We start from the raw sequence: 16348 nt of genomic DNA on the forward strand, positions 1-16348 counted from the left end.
TCTCTGTCATTGGGAGATTAAAAAAATAGTAGTGTCAAATTTTTGTCAATTAGAAACGTTCTTTTTCAAAATCAGATGTCATGCTCTAGTGTTGCCTTAGTAAAGATACAAGTGCTTGCTATTTGTTATTTTTTTTTTTGCTCGATCACTTCGTATTGAAGGGGTGATCGTAGAAGCTTGGTAGGCGACTCATTTAAGTGAAAATTGAAAGTTTTAGTACCATTTCAAAGTTCCCGAAGTGATTGAAGAGCTTCCAGCCGGCCCTTTTTTGCCATTTGTTGTCTTTTTTTGCTATATATCCCCCTTAACCCGAAAATATCCAACCTGATTTTGAGATATCCATATTTCTGAGAATAATTGAAAATTCTAATAAAATATGCATCCAGCAACGACATGACTCCTACAGACATGAGGGCGAGAGCCATAAATTGTGAAAATCGCCGATTGTTCACAGATAGGTTTTACACTAGGAACAGGGGATACTTTTGATCTTTGGTGTCAGACCGAAGACAGTTTGGTGACTTGGAACTTTCACGGATCGCCCTCTTTGGCTAGAAGATCACGTGTTTTGTTGGAGTGATGTTAGGGAGCCTGGAAATGGGCTAAAAAAAAAGTATTAAATCCGCTTTGAAACCACACTAGCTAACCATGACCAAAAAAAGAAAAAAAAAACAAAATTAAGCAAAAAAGACAAAACCACACGAGGAAAATTTTCAGCCGGTGAATGAAGTTTTTTGTTCCTGTTGAGTTGCGGCCGTAAGTCTTTGGGTCAAGGAGAGCCTGTTGAAGAAAATGTAGGAAGCACGAGCTCTTCAAAATGGGAGCCACAAAAGGCAAAAGTACTTTTTTCGACCGGCTCGAAATTTATACCCCAAAGTCTCACAGACGCCTGATATTTTCTTCAACTGGCTTGAAAATAATACCTGAAAGTCCTTGGGTAAAGGATACCCAGTTTGTGAAAAGAAAAACTAAAAACAAATATTATTTTGGCTGAAAAGAGAGACCCAAAAAGAACCAATACATGCTTTTTCTGAAAGGCTTGAAACTAAAACTAAATGTTCCGATTGACTTGAAACTTTAAAGAATCGTTGCCTGGGCTTAAAGGACAGTACCATTTATTGTTTTGAGGGGGAAACTATTAGAGTGCCCAAAAAGGGCCAGAACCCCCTGTGGTCCCAGATAAGCTTGAAAACAAAAGCCGAAAGTCCTTGAGCCAAGAGAAGCACTCTTGGACTGGGGCCACAAACAAACGGAAAACAAAAATCAGTTTAGGACCACAGACCCCGCAAAAAAGGGCTCAAAGAAGGCCAGACTTGTTTTTGTTTGATCAGGTAAAACTCGTATCCTGAAATCCGTCAACAATTTGTCAAAAAAAACAAAAAAAAAAACAAATCTCGGCCAAAGGGAACATAATGTAAAAAAAAAATTAAATTGAGGACACTGCCTAAACGCCAGGTTCTGTCTCCGTCCGCAAAGCGTCAAGTTTTATTTTCAATGGATAACTTTAGGCAAAAAAATAAAAAAAAAAATGAGCATCCGAAGGAGGTTGGACATCAACTGTTTTACCTAAACAACTTTATGCAACAAAAACCGTTAAGCCCCAACGGAGAGTAGGGTTCATGAAGTTGGATAGTTGTATGATGATTCCCCTGCGCATAATCCCCTTCCCCCGCAGAGTTAGCCCTCCAGAAAATTTAGCCACCAAAGAGAAAGCAATACATACAGAAAGAACGAATAAAAGAAGGGATTTTTAGAATATTCTAGTTATTTCTCAAAACAAAGATAAAATATATGGTGTAGAATATCATATGGTGTTTTTTCCCTATTAATTCTCTTTTTTTCGTTTTTTTCTTTTGGCGTTTGTATTATCATAGCAGGGTAAGACAAAGGTTAAAAAATAATTTGCTTAATTATTTGAAATAAGGAGTCCTATTCATCTTAAATTTGTTTGGCTCTAACTTGGTGCTTGACCCTGAGTTACTTAAATTAAATTAAAAAAAATCAAAAAAATCACACTCTTAATGGTAGTTCAAACAAAAAAACCATTTTGATGTACAGCGAGCAGACGAGTTCTTGGTGGCAAGAGATAAACTGGTATCAAATACTATAGACGCCGGGGCCAGGCCAAGTTCACGAGAAGTAACTACTCGCATTTCTTAGTTCCAGCCGGTGCCTAGTTAGTGGCGTTACTCGGAAGAAAAACACGCTTAGTTATTACTCAATGCCAAAAACCAGCTAAGTCCTGGCTAATTGTACCAACGAGCCAAATCTTTACTCAGTGAAAAAGGAGTTAAGTCCTGAATCCCTGTAAAAAGCTAAATTTGTAAATAGTACTTGGTTTTATCTGTTTATTCGTTTTCGAATAAATTTACCACCAATTTTGCTTTGTAGCGAAAAAAAAAGGTAAAGGTCCAGCCTCTTAGATTTGGACGGAAAGTGAGTACATCAAGTTGGATTGATAACTACACCATTTTACTTTGGAAAACTACGTATGCTTCTTACTCAGAGCCTGGTTCTTGAGGCGGAGCATATAATGTCTTAGCTAATGTGAAGCTTCATAGCCTATGTCAGCGAGAATTATCTAACTTTCAAGCTTCCGTTTCTTGAAACCATGTTTCCACTTTCAAGTGAAAAGCTCCATTTTAGCAGACAAGCAGACTATTAATATATTCAAACCAGAGTTGACCACATCGTCGCCTGAAAGCGGTTTTGCCGAATGTAACAATTTTTGGCGAAACTGAGTTGCGAACGCCATCTTGTGTAAAAAAAATTCTCTTTCGAATGGTCTAATTGACATTGCCGTAAGACATCTCTAACTGCCTGTATTTTGCAGTTCTCCTTTGCCGAATCGCATATTTTTCGATTTCTTTACAGCGGTTTTGCCGAATCGCATACGGGATTATAGCATGGTCCGTTTTGCCGAAAGTTGCTGATTTGGTGAACGCGACCTTGGAGAAGAAGAAGACGATCTTTTTTATCTTGGCGAAAAAGATATAATTATGAGGCCCAAGAGACTGAAAATGTCGATTTCCCCAAATGTGTTTTGAAAATGTGTTTCTCCTATCTTTCAGCTTTGATTTGAGGCCAAAATCACCTCTCTATTTTGCCTCTAAGCATTTTAATTTTTTTTTAGAAAACAGTATTTTACAGAAGGAAATGCCTGTGTTTAACTATTGACTTTAGGGTTCTGTCCATCTAGTAGCCAAATTGGAACTATGTGCTTCAATGAAATTCTATGAAACTGGGTGGTTTTGAGCTGGTTTTGGGTGCATGGGAAACCCCAGCAAGTGAGTTAGATGGGAAAATGTGAATATGATCATCAAGGTTATAGTCCAGTAGACTTTTCCACCTTAGTATCAGTAAATTTTTGTAGGCAAGTTCAGCTGGTTTTTTTACATCTAAATTTACATTGAAAATTAAGAAATAATATTAAATGGCTAGGACATCTTACTGATGGACTTATAAAACACACAATTTTGTCCTGAATGCAATGGTATTTTTAAAATATTTTTTAGAGATGTTTTAGACATGTAAAACTGAAAAGGAAAATTCACAGTAATTCATGCTTCTATTACAAAAAAATCGCCAATTTGTGCCACTAGGTGTTTATGTGGGTACCCTATCATTGAGACTGACACCCTGGCATAGTTAATGAAAGTAATTTAGTTACACTAGGCTATCAAAGCTGGAGAAAACCCATATGATGGCCAGAATGGAGAACATAAAGCTTTCTTTTTTAGCCCCGAAGATTTGTCTTCAGATTCTGATGAAGATTCTGACCCGACGTATTTCCCGCAAGTAGAAAGTGGCGATAATACTGAAAATCCAGAATGTACACCCAGTAAGGGATCTTCATCAGAAGACGAAAGTATTGCAGTCTGCGAAGATGCTGGCCAGTCCAGCTCTCTTACTACTTGGACAAGTAATAGAACAGAAAGTGAACCAGAGGCTACCAGAGAAATCAGTGAAACAGCTTCTGCTAGCATGTCTCCAACCACAGAAGGAAATGATGGCACAGAAACGAGAAATGATACATCCAAAAAGGTCAGAAAGAGGTTAAATAACAAGGAAAAGTGGGTGAAAAATCAGATTAAGAATGCAGTAAACTCTGGAAATGTTTATCTGAACCCTGTTACCAAAAAAGTACATGGAAAGGAGAAGGAAGTGAAACCCTTTAATTGCCCTCATTCGTGTCCTTTCAGATGTTTTGAACATTTCTCGAGACTGATCGCCAGATTGTGTTTAAAAACTTTTGGGCATTGTCAAAAGATTCCAAAAGGATGTACTAATTGAAAACAACGAAACCTTTACCTAAAAAAAGGAACAAAAAAAGAGAGACTCGCCGGAAGCATACATTCCACTAATTCCTGTCAGTTCATAAGAAAACTGTGGAGGTCTGCAAAGGATTTTATTTTGCTACCCTAGACATCGATGATAAGCGTATATATTATGCCCATAAGTTATCAAGTGGTAGAGTACCTCATGTTAGTGTACCACATAATCCTGTGAATAAAAGTAAAGAAGAGGATCTCGCGTACATAAGAAAGCACATTGAAAGCTTCCAAACCATTGAATCTCATTACTGTCGTGCCAAACCAACAGAAAGTTCCTCGACCCTTCACTCACTATAACCAAAATGCATTCATTGTATGAAAGTAAATGTGCGGAAGATGATAAGTTGCCTCTCAAGGAACACATGTACAGAAAAGTTTTCAATTATGAATTTAATCTTGCATTTCATGTTCCTAAAACTGACAGATTTGATGTTTGTGAAGAAAAAAAGGTGGCCGAAAAAAATGGTACTGAATTATCCGAGGAGGTCAAAACCTCTCATGCAAAACATGTGAAAGGAAAACTAGAAAGCAAAGAAGAAAGAAATAAGGACAGGGCTTCGGATGCCCCCGTATTGTGTTTTGATATGGATAACGTTTTTTCTTTGCCAAAAGGGGATGTTTCGTCCTTTTTACAAAAGGAAGATCACTTGCTTCAACTTAACTGCTATTCTTACCTTTCGCAGACATACAGGAGAGCTAATCAAGAGAGCTTATTGTTGTTTGTGGTCAGAATGTCTTGCTGGTAGAAGTGGAAATGATATTGCCAGTGGTCTTTGTGCTATCCTTGATAAGGTTCTTACTACCTATCCTGACATCAGAAAGTTGGTTACCAGAACAGATTCATGTGTGCCTCAAAATCGTAATCAAATAATGAGCTACATGATACAAGACACCCTGAAGAAGCATTCACACGTTCAGAGTATAACGATGAAGTATTCTGAGCCCTGGCCACTCCACGATTCAGGAGGTCGATGCTGTTCACAGCGTCATTGAGAGGTCTTTGAAGCACAAGGAAGTCTTTTCGCTACTAGACTTGACAAAAAAGCTTTTGATTGTTCGGTCCCGTGACCCGTTTGTCATTATTCAAATGACCAAGCAGAAGTTTTTCGATTACGCCCAAACGTCCAAATGCTATAAATATAGCTTAGTTCCATTTTCAAAGGTGAAGTTACTGCAGTTTAAGCGAGGACTATGCAAAAGGGTGTTCCACAAAACTTCGTTTGCGGATACTACTCCTTCTGTAGCGCTGATTGCACCAGAGGCTAGCCCAAGGAGGCCATTGCCCAATGTGTCAGCAGTGAGTGTTGTGGAAATGTTGCTGCCTCCTGTACCTTCTAGTACAGTAGTTGAGTTGCCAACAGCAAAAATAAAAGACGTAGAATCGCTTTACCGTTTCATGCCAGCAGTAGATGTGGCATACGTGAAAAGTCTTATTAGAAGTTGTAAGAGAGCTGAGGTACGTAGTACTTTAGCTGAAATCACAGCGTGTCCCAAAGCAGCCTCTGCCGTTAATGCTCCGAAGGTTAAAACCAGAAATTCCAAGAGGCTTGTTGCTAAGTGAGACCTCCCACTGATCTTTTGTTGCATTTTATTGTATAACTTCCAGTTAATAGTCGAAATTAAAACTTGTCTATCAGATGATCTACGTTTTGCCGAAAGTCGCATTTCTAATTCATGCTGAGCCAATTCCGTTTTGCCATATCTTACCTATGTTCCGGAATTTTCAGGCGGTTTTGCCGAAACTGATATTCATTCCGTTCTATCTCAGGAAAGGCTCACCTTAGGCCAATAAAAATGAGCAAAACGATATAAGCTATTTTTCTTCTTAATTCTGAAGCAAAAATAAACGCTCTAGCTGTAGCCAATTCCGAGATACAAATGTCAAAATTTTCAAACTCGTTTTTCTCCGGTTTTTGGAAAAACAGATTCGGCAAAACCGCTTTCAGGCGACGACATATTGACCAGAGTTTTATAGATAGAACATGCATAGCTCAAATTCCCAGGGCTAAACTTTCTGGGACTTTTTCCTTCTTCATTTTTGAATACTAGCATCAGCTTGAATGGATATCGAACATGCATTTCACAAAACCACTTCTTTCGCATATACTACCATTTCCAGCCACAGAGAAATTTTTAGCATTCAGTCATAATAACAGAAAAAATAAATAACTGAATAAATCAACTGCGGATACTTAGGGTGGCATTATACAAGCTGCAAGTATAAAAAAAAGAAGATTGTAACAAATAAAAAACTAATCTTATGTATTCAAACTTAAGAAATACCATGGCCACAGTTAAAGCAAGAAAAAACTTAAAAGTTCCTATACTGAGTACAAATCAATGCGGTTTGTTTCTTTTGAATGCCTCTTAAGATATTTTTTTTCAACAATTTTTCAACCCTGTGTGGAATTTCTTGAAATGTACAGTAGGAAATACGCACCAAGGTTGGAGTGCCTCTGTAAACACTATCATTATTTTGCTGCAGATATGAGAATTGATTACTTTTCTCTTTCTTCACAAGTTGTATTCCTAGTCCTAATTTCATTGAATTTTCCAGCGTTCCAATTACCAAGAAATACTCTGCTTCTAAATGCACACTAAATGTGTTGTAAGGAAAATGTTTATTAAATGAATTGTAAGGAAAAAGCATCGAACTTTAAGTGCAACTTCTGCAAGTCACAAAGGGGATTGAAAAAAGAGCCATTAAAATTATTTTATAATTTTAAGAACGCGTAATAAGACAACGGACTCAACTCAAATTTACAAGTTACACGAAAACTGGAGATTATTGGCAGAAATAAATAAAAATTAGGAAAATTTTAACGGAAGTGTAACACAAAGAACGTCATAGCAAACTTATAAACCAACAAATAAATTTCAGCAGACGGAGTTCAAACCTCCCAACCATATGCGGTAAAGCATGACTCAAAACCGTTCAAAGAGTAGGGCATTTTAAGCACTTTTGCCACGTTGTTGCCACTCGCCTGGTATAAAGAAGTAGTTACTCGGAATTGGACACAAGAAGTCACCAAAGATCCACGAAACATAGCAATTTAATAAGGACATTATAGTTCCTATTACGAATGTGAGAATCTCATATTTTGATAGTTTTACAGAATAGTGAAAATAAGACTTTTGTTGCTAAAAAAAAAAAAAAAAAAAAAAAAAAAAATCCGTGAAAATTCCGTTGTGAAATGTGTCACTTTGGACAATGACATAAAAATTTGCTTAGTCTTTGAGCTAGAGGCACTGAAAACCAGTTTGTCTGATTCATGGTCCGTCTCTCTTAGCTCCAAGTAACTGAAAATAAATGAACATGTAAATGTTCATATCTGTAAATGTTCAGATATACGCATATTTTGCTTTGGCTATGGCCGTATAATTGTTTTTCTTCCGAGCTCTCAACGATTCTACAATGGACTCTAGTCGCCATAGTCCACGAGCTATCCGCTCAAAACCCACTGACCCTTCTCTTAATTCTTGACTAAAGAAGTAAAGCGATTAATATTAATAATTTCAAATTCAAGCAGTTCTTTCATGTCTATACAATAAAAAAAAGGATGACAAAAAAAAACAAGTTCTACATTACAGAAATCATGCTTTTAAACAGTGATGATTAGTTTTCAGTATTATTGACATGTTTATTTTAGATTAATTGCAATAATAATGGAATAACCAGTAGATAATAAAGGTGTTTTCCTTGCTTTTAAGCTCAAATCTGCACTGAACAGATCAAATTTAAGAATGAGTAGCATCGTGCAGAAAGAGAATAAAATGCTTATAACAGGGAACCGCTTCACTAGACACAAAACAGCTTTTGAGTCAGTTTAGTCCATTTAAATTACTTATATTCTATTTCTTCTAAGAATGACTGTCTGTTACATATGTCAGGGAGTCTCTACGAGTAATCTTTTTTTCTTTTAGCAATTTTTCAGAAGAACGAACAATGGCATCAGTATTTGCTAACCTACAAATTTTTGTATTTTTGAAAGCAGAATTTCAATAATGGCTAAGGAACCCTTTAAAAAAAGTTTGACACTACTGAAAATCTTTCCGATCTTGAAGTTTTCCAAATAGCTGAATATTAATCACACAGGCGAAAAAAGTGTCAGATATTCCTTGCCAAGGAATAATCAATCACTAAATGAGAAAGCAATGGTTGTAGATTACAGAGAGCATTCATTGATAAATCTGAGACACAGCGTCGAGAAGCCTGGGACGAAACTGCAACGTTTAATAGGGAGCGGTAATAAAGGAATGGTAGTTATTCCATTCTAAAGGAAAAAAAATATTCAAGTCACTTGATTTTTAATATAAATACTTGATATTAAAATATGAGAGCCTTTGTGTTTCTAATTCGATTGAACCGTCATAATACGGCAAATGCAAGTAATTAAAATTTGATACTATTCCCACTTGATCACTTATACGTCCAAAAAAAACTTTTTTGTTTTAAGAAAAAGAGGGGGGGGGGCACATGATATTCTTTCAAAATATCTAAGTTATTGGCCAGCACTTTTATGGGGACTAAAGCTTCAGAACAGTTCAAAACAAGTTTTATTTCATTGAATTTTACTTTGAAGTATTGAAATCAAGACATACAGAATGCAGTTACTTTGTCCCATTTCATTACCTGAGCTGGAGATAACTTGTGATACCCAAATAAGCGTTTGAACTTTCGAATTTTTTTCAGTCACAATATTTTTGTTTTGTTTACTCGTGCATCATAATGTTCGTTCACTTATCCTCGTTAGGGACAATTTCGTCATATAAGACAGATACGCACTAAGGTGAGCAGGGATGGTTCTATGGAACCAGTCCCAAGAAAATACCGATATTTTTACGGTTTTCCCAATGTTTTTACTATACTTCGAATCGTCTGGGGGGAGGGTTGACTGGGCTGGGCTTTTGTCCACCTATGAGTCACCCTCTCAAGAAAGTTCTCTGTGTGGGTAAAAAGACTGAGCAAAACATTTATAATTTTTGTACTATGTGGAATTTCTTTAAATCCATCAGCATGACTGAAATTTCAACAAATTTGCTGATTTTTTTGTTTTTTTTTAGGGGAAAATAGCGGAACAAATAAGAACTGTTTTTTCTTTCAATTGGCTTTAGAATACCGAGAGAAGAATATTTCACTTCAACTCTAGAAGGAACTATTGTTTTTATTGTCATACCTTTTTTCTTCCAGTTTACTAAATCCATGAGCGACAAGCATACAGAAACCCATGGACGGCGTGTACAATATCCTTTCAGCTATTACAAATCCCACTGGAAAAAATAAATTCGATGCAGGAAGAAAAGGAAGAGCTAACCAGGCAAGACTCTGAAAAAGAAAAAGATTTTCACCAACTAATGATAAAAGTCATGGACTATAGATTATAAGAAACTAATTAGACTAGCATGGCGGACTCAGAGAGTAGAATCATGAATATCATCAAGCATCTTTAACTAAAATCCATTACCTAAGTGTAATAAAAATTATTTAATAAGTTCAACCATTTTAACCATATAATCATTTAATCAGTTGTAAATGATTTTCACATAATGGTTTAATCTCTTATCCTTTAACTCGTTATCTTAATATGTTTAACTTTAAAGTCTCTTAGAATCATATTAGGTACCCATTAATGGTTCTGACAATGTAGTTCCTATGCAAAAATTTCAAGCCTGAATCTAAGGTATAATGAAAAATCTAGTTTACACTTCAGTAAGAATAGCTTTGCAAGGCACCCTTAGGGTCGATAGGTGCAAACATAACCTGGATAAGCCTCAAACAGGAAGAATTTCCCTTCCAAATAAAATTTTTGGGGAATTTTCTAACTTTTATAACGAATATATTGCCTTTAAGTAGTCTATGGGTCAATTAATTTACAACTAAAACATGTTTACAGTTAAAACGGTCGTTCAATTTTTTCTCTGATAATGTCTGAGAACATAAAGAACTATTTGGCTTGCATTACTATAATTTTATATTGACATCAAAGATATCTTCATTCTCATGAAATTTTGAGAGTAAAAGTGAACATCACCTTATAGCAATAAAGTTCTCAGAGAAACTACTCAAAACAATATTGAAAATTCTTCACTTAGTTTTTTGTAGAAGAACAGATAACACTGTGAGGAAATCATTGCTGCAAATCTTTCACTATAACATTTTCGTTAATTTGGTGAATCTCCATGCGATAGACTTGCACGAGTTAGATTTAGAGGTAGAATTAAACTAATTCGCTTATAGCTACCTCTTGTGTGTCAATTCCTTCAAGTCAGGCTAGGTAAGCAGACACATGATTGGGGAGATGATACTGATTTGTAAGATACTAAGACCGGTTATGATTTTTGGATTTGGACATGAATACATTAAGATCATCCTTGTTTGGGTTTCATTTTTTCTATAATGAAATTAACTAGACTTTAGTCCAGAAAAGCTCTCTGCCGTAGGAAATTGAACGGCAAATTTTGAGACAAGGAGTAATCGTCAGCAACTTCGGAGAGGATACCGACATCGACATCAAATGTACATTCTTCACAGTTGAACCCAATTAATATTATAAGGTGAAAAATACTTTTCTTTAGTCTTATCTAATGGCCAACTTCCGGTTGAAGCAACTCCCTGACACGTTTTCCGATTGTCACTGTTTCATTTTCAACTATCCGATTCCAAACTCATCTAATACCTGGTGATGCCTTGGCGTTCAGTGGGTTACTACCTTCACATTCTTCACAGTCGAAAACGCTTTTCTTCAGTCTTATCTAATGGCCAACCTCCGGTTGAAAACACTCACTGACACGGTTTCCGATTGTCGCAGTTACATTTTCAACTGTCCGAGTCCAAATCCATCAAATACTTGGTGATGCCCTGGCGTTCAATGGGTCACAAACTTCACATTCTTCACAGTAAGACCTATTTAATATTATAAGGTGGAAAACACTTTTTTTTTCAGTCTTATCCAATGGCCAACCTCCGATTGAAGCCAGTCGCTGACACGTTTTCCGATTGTCACTGTTACATTTTCAAATGTCCGAGTCAAAGTCCATCAAATACGTGGTTATGCCCTGGCGGTCAATGGGTCACAAACTTCGCATTCTTCACAGTCGAACCCAATTAATATAATAAGGTGGAAAACACTTTTCTTCAGTCTTATCTAATGGCCAACCTCCGGTTGAAGCCACTCACTGACACGTTTTCCGATTGTCACTGTTACATTTTCAACTGTCCGAGTCCAAATTCACCAAATACTTGGTGATACCCTGGCGTTCAATGGATTACAACCTGAGAACTTATTTGAGAACCTTCACAGGGTTTGCTACTAATATTTTGTGCTTGTATTGCTCAGGAGCACGTCCTGGCTGCCATGTACAAAAGCCTTGCTACTTTCATCTTAACGAAGCGCAAAAACTGAGCTCTGCGAATACCAGGGACTAATTACGATTTATTCTGTTGTAGGTGAGTTTTTTGAAGAGTCAAATTTCCACCGGGAAGAAATGCTAACCGCGTCCAAGGAGACGAAAATTTGATTTCCAATGTGGCTCAGAAGTCTAGAACACACATACTTCTTGTTCGGGTATGGGTAAAAAAAAACGAAAAGAAAAGAAAAGCGTATGTGTCGACGATCCTACTTCCGAGGCATTCAATTCTGTAGTACAGAGTTATCGTTCGCAGTCTTTTTTTGTACAGTTGTACATTCGCAGTCTTTTTTCTCTGGTTGAAACTGGGACCTGGCCTTTTTTGTGGTCTACTCTTGAGTGGGTACGGTAATACCTCCCTCCAAGTGAGACCATTAACCTAAACAATGGCATCGTTGTTCGACGAGGCATAAAACAAGGTCTGATGTCCAATCCATTTTATATAATAACGCCGGTCGTACAGAAACGAAGCACATTTCTCCCAACCTTGTTGAGCCTCATATTGATACCATACAGCTTTACCGTCTATATGTCATAGTGTTACTTCCTCATCATTCTCAAGTACATCAAAAGCAACTGATATAGTTTGCTCTGGTCTTGTTGAGATCAATCTTCAAGTCATTTCAACGAAAACCGAGTTTCTCGTTTTCAGAAAAATTTGGACTGGATAAATCGTTGGAATTATTGGCGGATTTGCCGCCGAGCTCCTGTACTCGGCACGCGGCAGGCTCCTATATATGGATTCTCACTGTCGCTTGTCTTCTAAACGCAGACAATTTGAACCTTTTCTTGATGTTATGACGTCCAAATGGACCTTAAATTAGAAGTAGTACCTTTTGTAAAATTACGTTTTTTTAATTGAACTATTAACTTTTGCTTCGGCTTGCCTTTTGTCATTATGAAAGAATATCGCCGAACCTTTGTTTCTTCTAATCGTTCAGATGGTGGGACAAAAACTCATTCTTTTGTCTCGGTTTATCTTTTGTCATTATGAAAGATATATCACCGAACCTTTGTTTATTTTAACTGTTCAGGTGGTGGGACGAAAGATTCTTTTTCTTCCGACGATTTATCTAGTCCGAGTTTTTGATTTTCAAAGGTAAGATAGGCATTGATGACTATCTCTGTTCCTTTTAATTGTTCGGGGAGTGTGACAAAAACTTCTTCTTTTACCTCGGCTTGTCTTTTGTCATCATGAAAGACATATCACCGAACCTTTGTTTCTTTTAATTGTTCAGGTGGTGGGATAAAAATTTCTTTTTCTTCCAACAATTCAATGGCTGATTTACTTCCCGCTCTATTTGGAAATTGCTAAATAAAAGCCAGGCCATGGTAAATACCTCCTGAATCTGCAATCCCGTTATACATATGTATACCTAACCTAACTCGTATTCCTGTGGCAAGTTAAATTCAGAATTTAAAGCATAACTGATACTTTCAATGGTATTACGAAGTTTTTCATCATTTTTAAAATAATAAAGGATGCCATTAAGTTTTTGTTAGTTACCCTGGAGACTAACATCATTAAAGTTTTCTACAATTGCCTTTTCCCCAAACAAAAGAAAGTTAAAATTATTCCCTTTGTGGCAGACAAAGCGAGAAAACCTGTAAATAATGTGTTGTTGGTTTTATTTTACTTCAAAGTAATGGAATAGAATCGTATTAATTCAAAAGAAAAAAAGAAAATTTAAAAAGACCAACTCATAAATGGAAAGAACTGTTTTGAAAATATATTTGCTGTGATTTTACAATGCATGAAAAAAAAAGACACTTCAAAATGAACTAGATCAATCCGTATTTGAGCATTTTAGTTGCCACTTTGGAAAATTCAAGAAGCAAAAATAAGAGAAAAGGCTATGATAAATGATTATCCAATGAATAAGTAACTCAGTAATCAATTTTCAATGAAACAGAGACATTCCTCTTTATTCCAATTGAAATAAGGAGGGGGAGGGAGGGAGAAAACCCATTGCAACAACACGACAAGCATCCATGTAGGTAGACTACAATTCAGATGAAAAGACGTACGTTTACGCCAATCAGAGATGTGATTGATTATCAATCATCAGTAATTAATTACTACTAAAACACGAAAATTTGGCCTTTGTCAAATTCTAAATGGTGATAGTGACGGGCAGGAAATGCCACCCCCCCCTCCTGAAAGGATAAAAAAGAATGTACTCTTTCGCAGTTTTGATTTCCAGTTCTCCATTGACCTACAAACTCCGTTGACCCTCACCCCCCTCCGCCCAGTGCTGAAGCTGTCTATGATTGCATCTCCAGTTATTAAAGTTTCTAAAAGCATACAGTAGAAAAAATAAATAAGGAGATATTTAATACTTGTTTTTGATGATAGTGAATGTATTTGAATGCATTTTAATATCTAGTTAATGAAATTGGCTCCCGACAAACATTTAGTTAAATCAACAAGATGTATTTTGTCGCTGTGGATATCAATTCTTATTTTCAGAAAATTCCCTTGTTAAACTTCAAAGTTAAGTTGGTCGGGAGTTTTTATGCTAAAAAAAAAAAGAAAAGTAAAATAAAATAAAATAAAAGAGGAGTCGGGGGATGTGGCTTCTGAACCGTTGATTGATATATATGTACAGCAAGGGTTACTCTCTTCGTCGCATTATCACTGTTTAATCTGGATTCGATAAGGTTCATTGTAAACTGAGTCAGCAATTCAGAGTTGCCGAAGGCGACTTTACAAGGCATTTTGGGAAATCGAGGGAGTTTAATTGCACATCCCCCCTGCCAATAAATTTTCGTCTCTAGTTATATACTTTCATAATATTTTTGGGAAGAGTTTAAGGATAAATTTAGAAATAGACGAATAAACCGTGATCGTTGCGATTCTTGATATATTATCACAAATGGATACTAAGTTAAAGCAGATCCACAAGGTTGCCACTAGTGTTTCCGCGATCGAATCCAAAATAGCGGCCCTTAAAGCCGAAACACAGAGCCGTTATGACACAGAAAGATTTCAAAATCGACCAACTTTGAAAACAACTATCTGAAAAAGAAGGAAAAGTTCAGGTCAACTTGAAAAACATAATAAACAGCAAAACCTGACCATTCATAACTTAAAACCAGCTAACCGATCCCTGAGAAGTCTCATAGAAAAGACTATGACGACATTAAGCCGGCATCTACCTTCACTTAGTCAGACCAGGCGCAATTTTAAAGATGTTTTTCGCCTCAGAACAAGTAAACTAGGTACGGTGCGCCCTATCTTGGTGAAATCGAACAATCGGGGACTTCGTGGTACAATCCTGCACAGACGGCTTTAAAAAAGTTCGATTTATTTGTAGCCCCGACTATACATGTTTAGAGCGTAAATCATGCCAAGAATTCAAACCGAAGCTGAATAAGGCTTTGTTGCGTGGACAAGCAAGCAAATTAAGAGGCACATGTCTTCTGATTGAAGGTCAAACATTTTATTATGACCTAGATACAGAGAGGGTAGAATTAAGGGCTGCTAAACCTAGCACTGTACCTGGTTCACAGACCCACAAAGTTAATCCTCAAGCACCAGGAATTCAAAATTCCCAAAGCACGAACGGAGCTAGCATTAGCAGAAACGATGCTTACCCTGATCAAGCGTAAAAATTGTTACCCGCAGGAAATCAAAGAGAAGATTAGAAACAATCATCAGTCCCGAAGATGCTGAAAAACGGAATTCGCAGCGCTCGTAAGAACAGCATTACTGAGAGCTACGGTGAAACTACACAAGCTGACCAATTGAGTGGTTTGAATCCATCTTCAATAGGTAGGCGGAGACTTCCTTGAAAATATGAATGACAAGGAATAGGACCCTTGTGGCCATATTATCTTTTCAGTCAACCGCTTACTTACAATTGAATGCAGGAATATTCAAGGTTTTAAAGTGAAAAAAAAAAAACATTAATGGAGACACTGGGATTCATATGACGAATATGGCTCGGGAGATAGGTATGCTCAACCTCTTTGTGGGGAGTATGGGGATGATTTGAAATATTTTATGAATAATTGCCAAGGTTTGCAGAACTTAAGGAATAGTTTCTTCGAGATGTACATGCTCCCAGGCATTTTGCAGACTTCTTCTAGGGACCTAACAATTGCGGTAGAAAGTATCATAGAGAAGGTTTTAAAGGCACGGAAGATGCATTTTCAATGTATTAAGTGTTATATATCGATTTGTTCAATTTTGTATTTATTTATTCATTTGTTCATCTCTTTCGTATATATGACCACTGGCTTTTAAATATATGCATACAATCAAATGCAAGGCTTGATCCAAACTATCCTAAATTATAAAAACTATGATTTTTTCGCAAAAGACAAAAAATGACACTAAAACTCAATGCGAAGAGAGACAACCCCGTTTATAAGGGGGTTTACCTTTCACTAGTTTCCCTAACGAAAACTGTCACTGCTTTCAGGGCTAGAGGATAACCTTGAGGAGAGAAGCCCCTCGAAGATATTATTTGAAATCAGTCTATTTGATAATACATAATGCATATACGATTTTCAAAATTCTTTTTGTTTACTATTGGCATATATCGATTGAATTTAAACGTAATAAAATTCTACATATTTGAAATCACCAGAGAAGTAGGTTA

The 16348-nt window shown here is 36.6% G+C and overlaps 2 protein-coding genes across 5 annotated transcripts in view; one reads left to right on the forward strand and one right to left on the reverse strand.

Moving 5' to 3' along the window:
* LOC136036204 (protein O-mannosyl-transferase Tmtc3-like) overlaps positions 1-16348 on the reverse strand; it is a 261671-nt gene that overhangs the window by 74095 nt on the left and 171228 nt on the right. For all 4 annotated transcript variants that reach the window (XM_065718290.1, XM_065718292.1, XM_065718291.1 and 1 more), the window contains one exon: positions 9512-9660. In XM_065718290.1, coding sequence (XP_065574362.1) covers positions 9512-9660 — 149 coding nt within the window. The remainder of the gene's footprint in view (positions 1-9511; positions 9661-16348) is intronic.
* LOC136036202 (nuclear pore complex protein Nup205-like) overlaps positions 1-16348 on the forward strand; it is a 378694-nt gene that overhangs the window by 55567 nt on the left and 306779 nt on the right. The gene's annotated exons all lie outside the window — the stretch shown is intronic.

The sequence above is a fragment of the Artemia franciscana genome, chromosome 15 (genome assembly GCF_032884065.1).
Source record: "Artemia franciscana chromosome 15, ASM3288406v1, whole genome shotgun sequence".
Lineage (NCBI taxonomy): Eukaryota > Metazoa > Arthropoda > Branchiopoda > Anostraca > Artemiidae > Artemia > Artemia franciscana.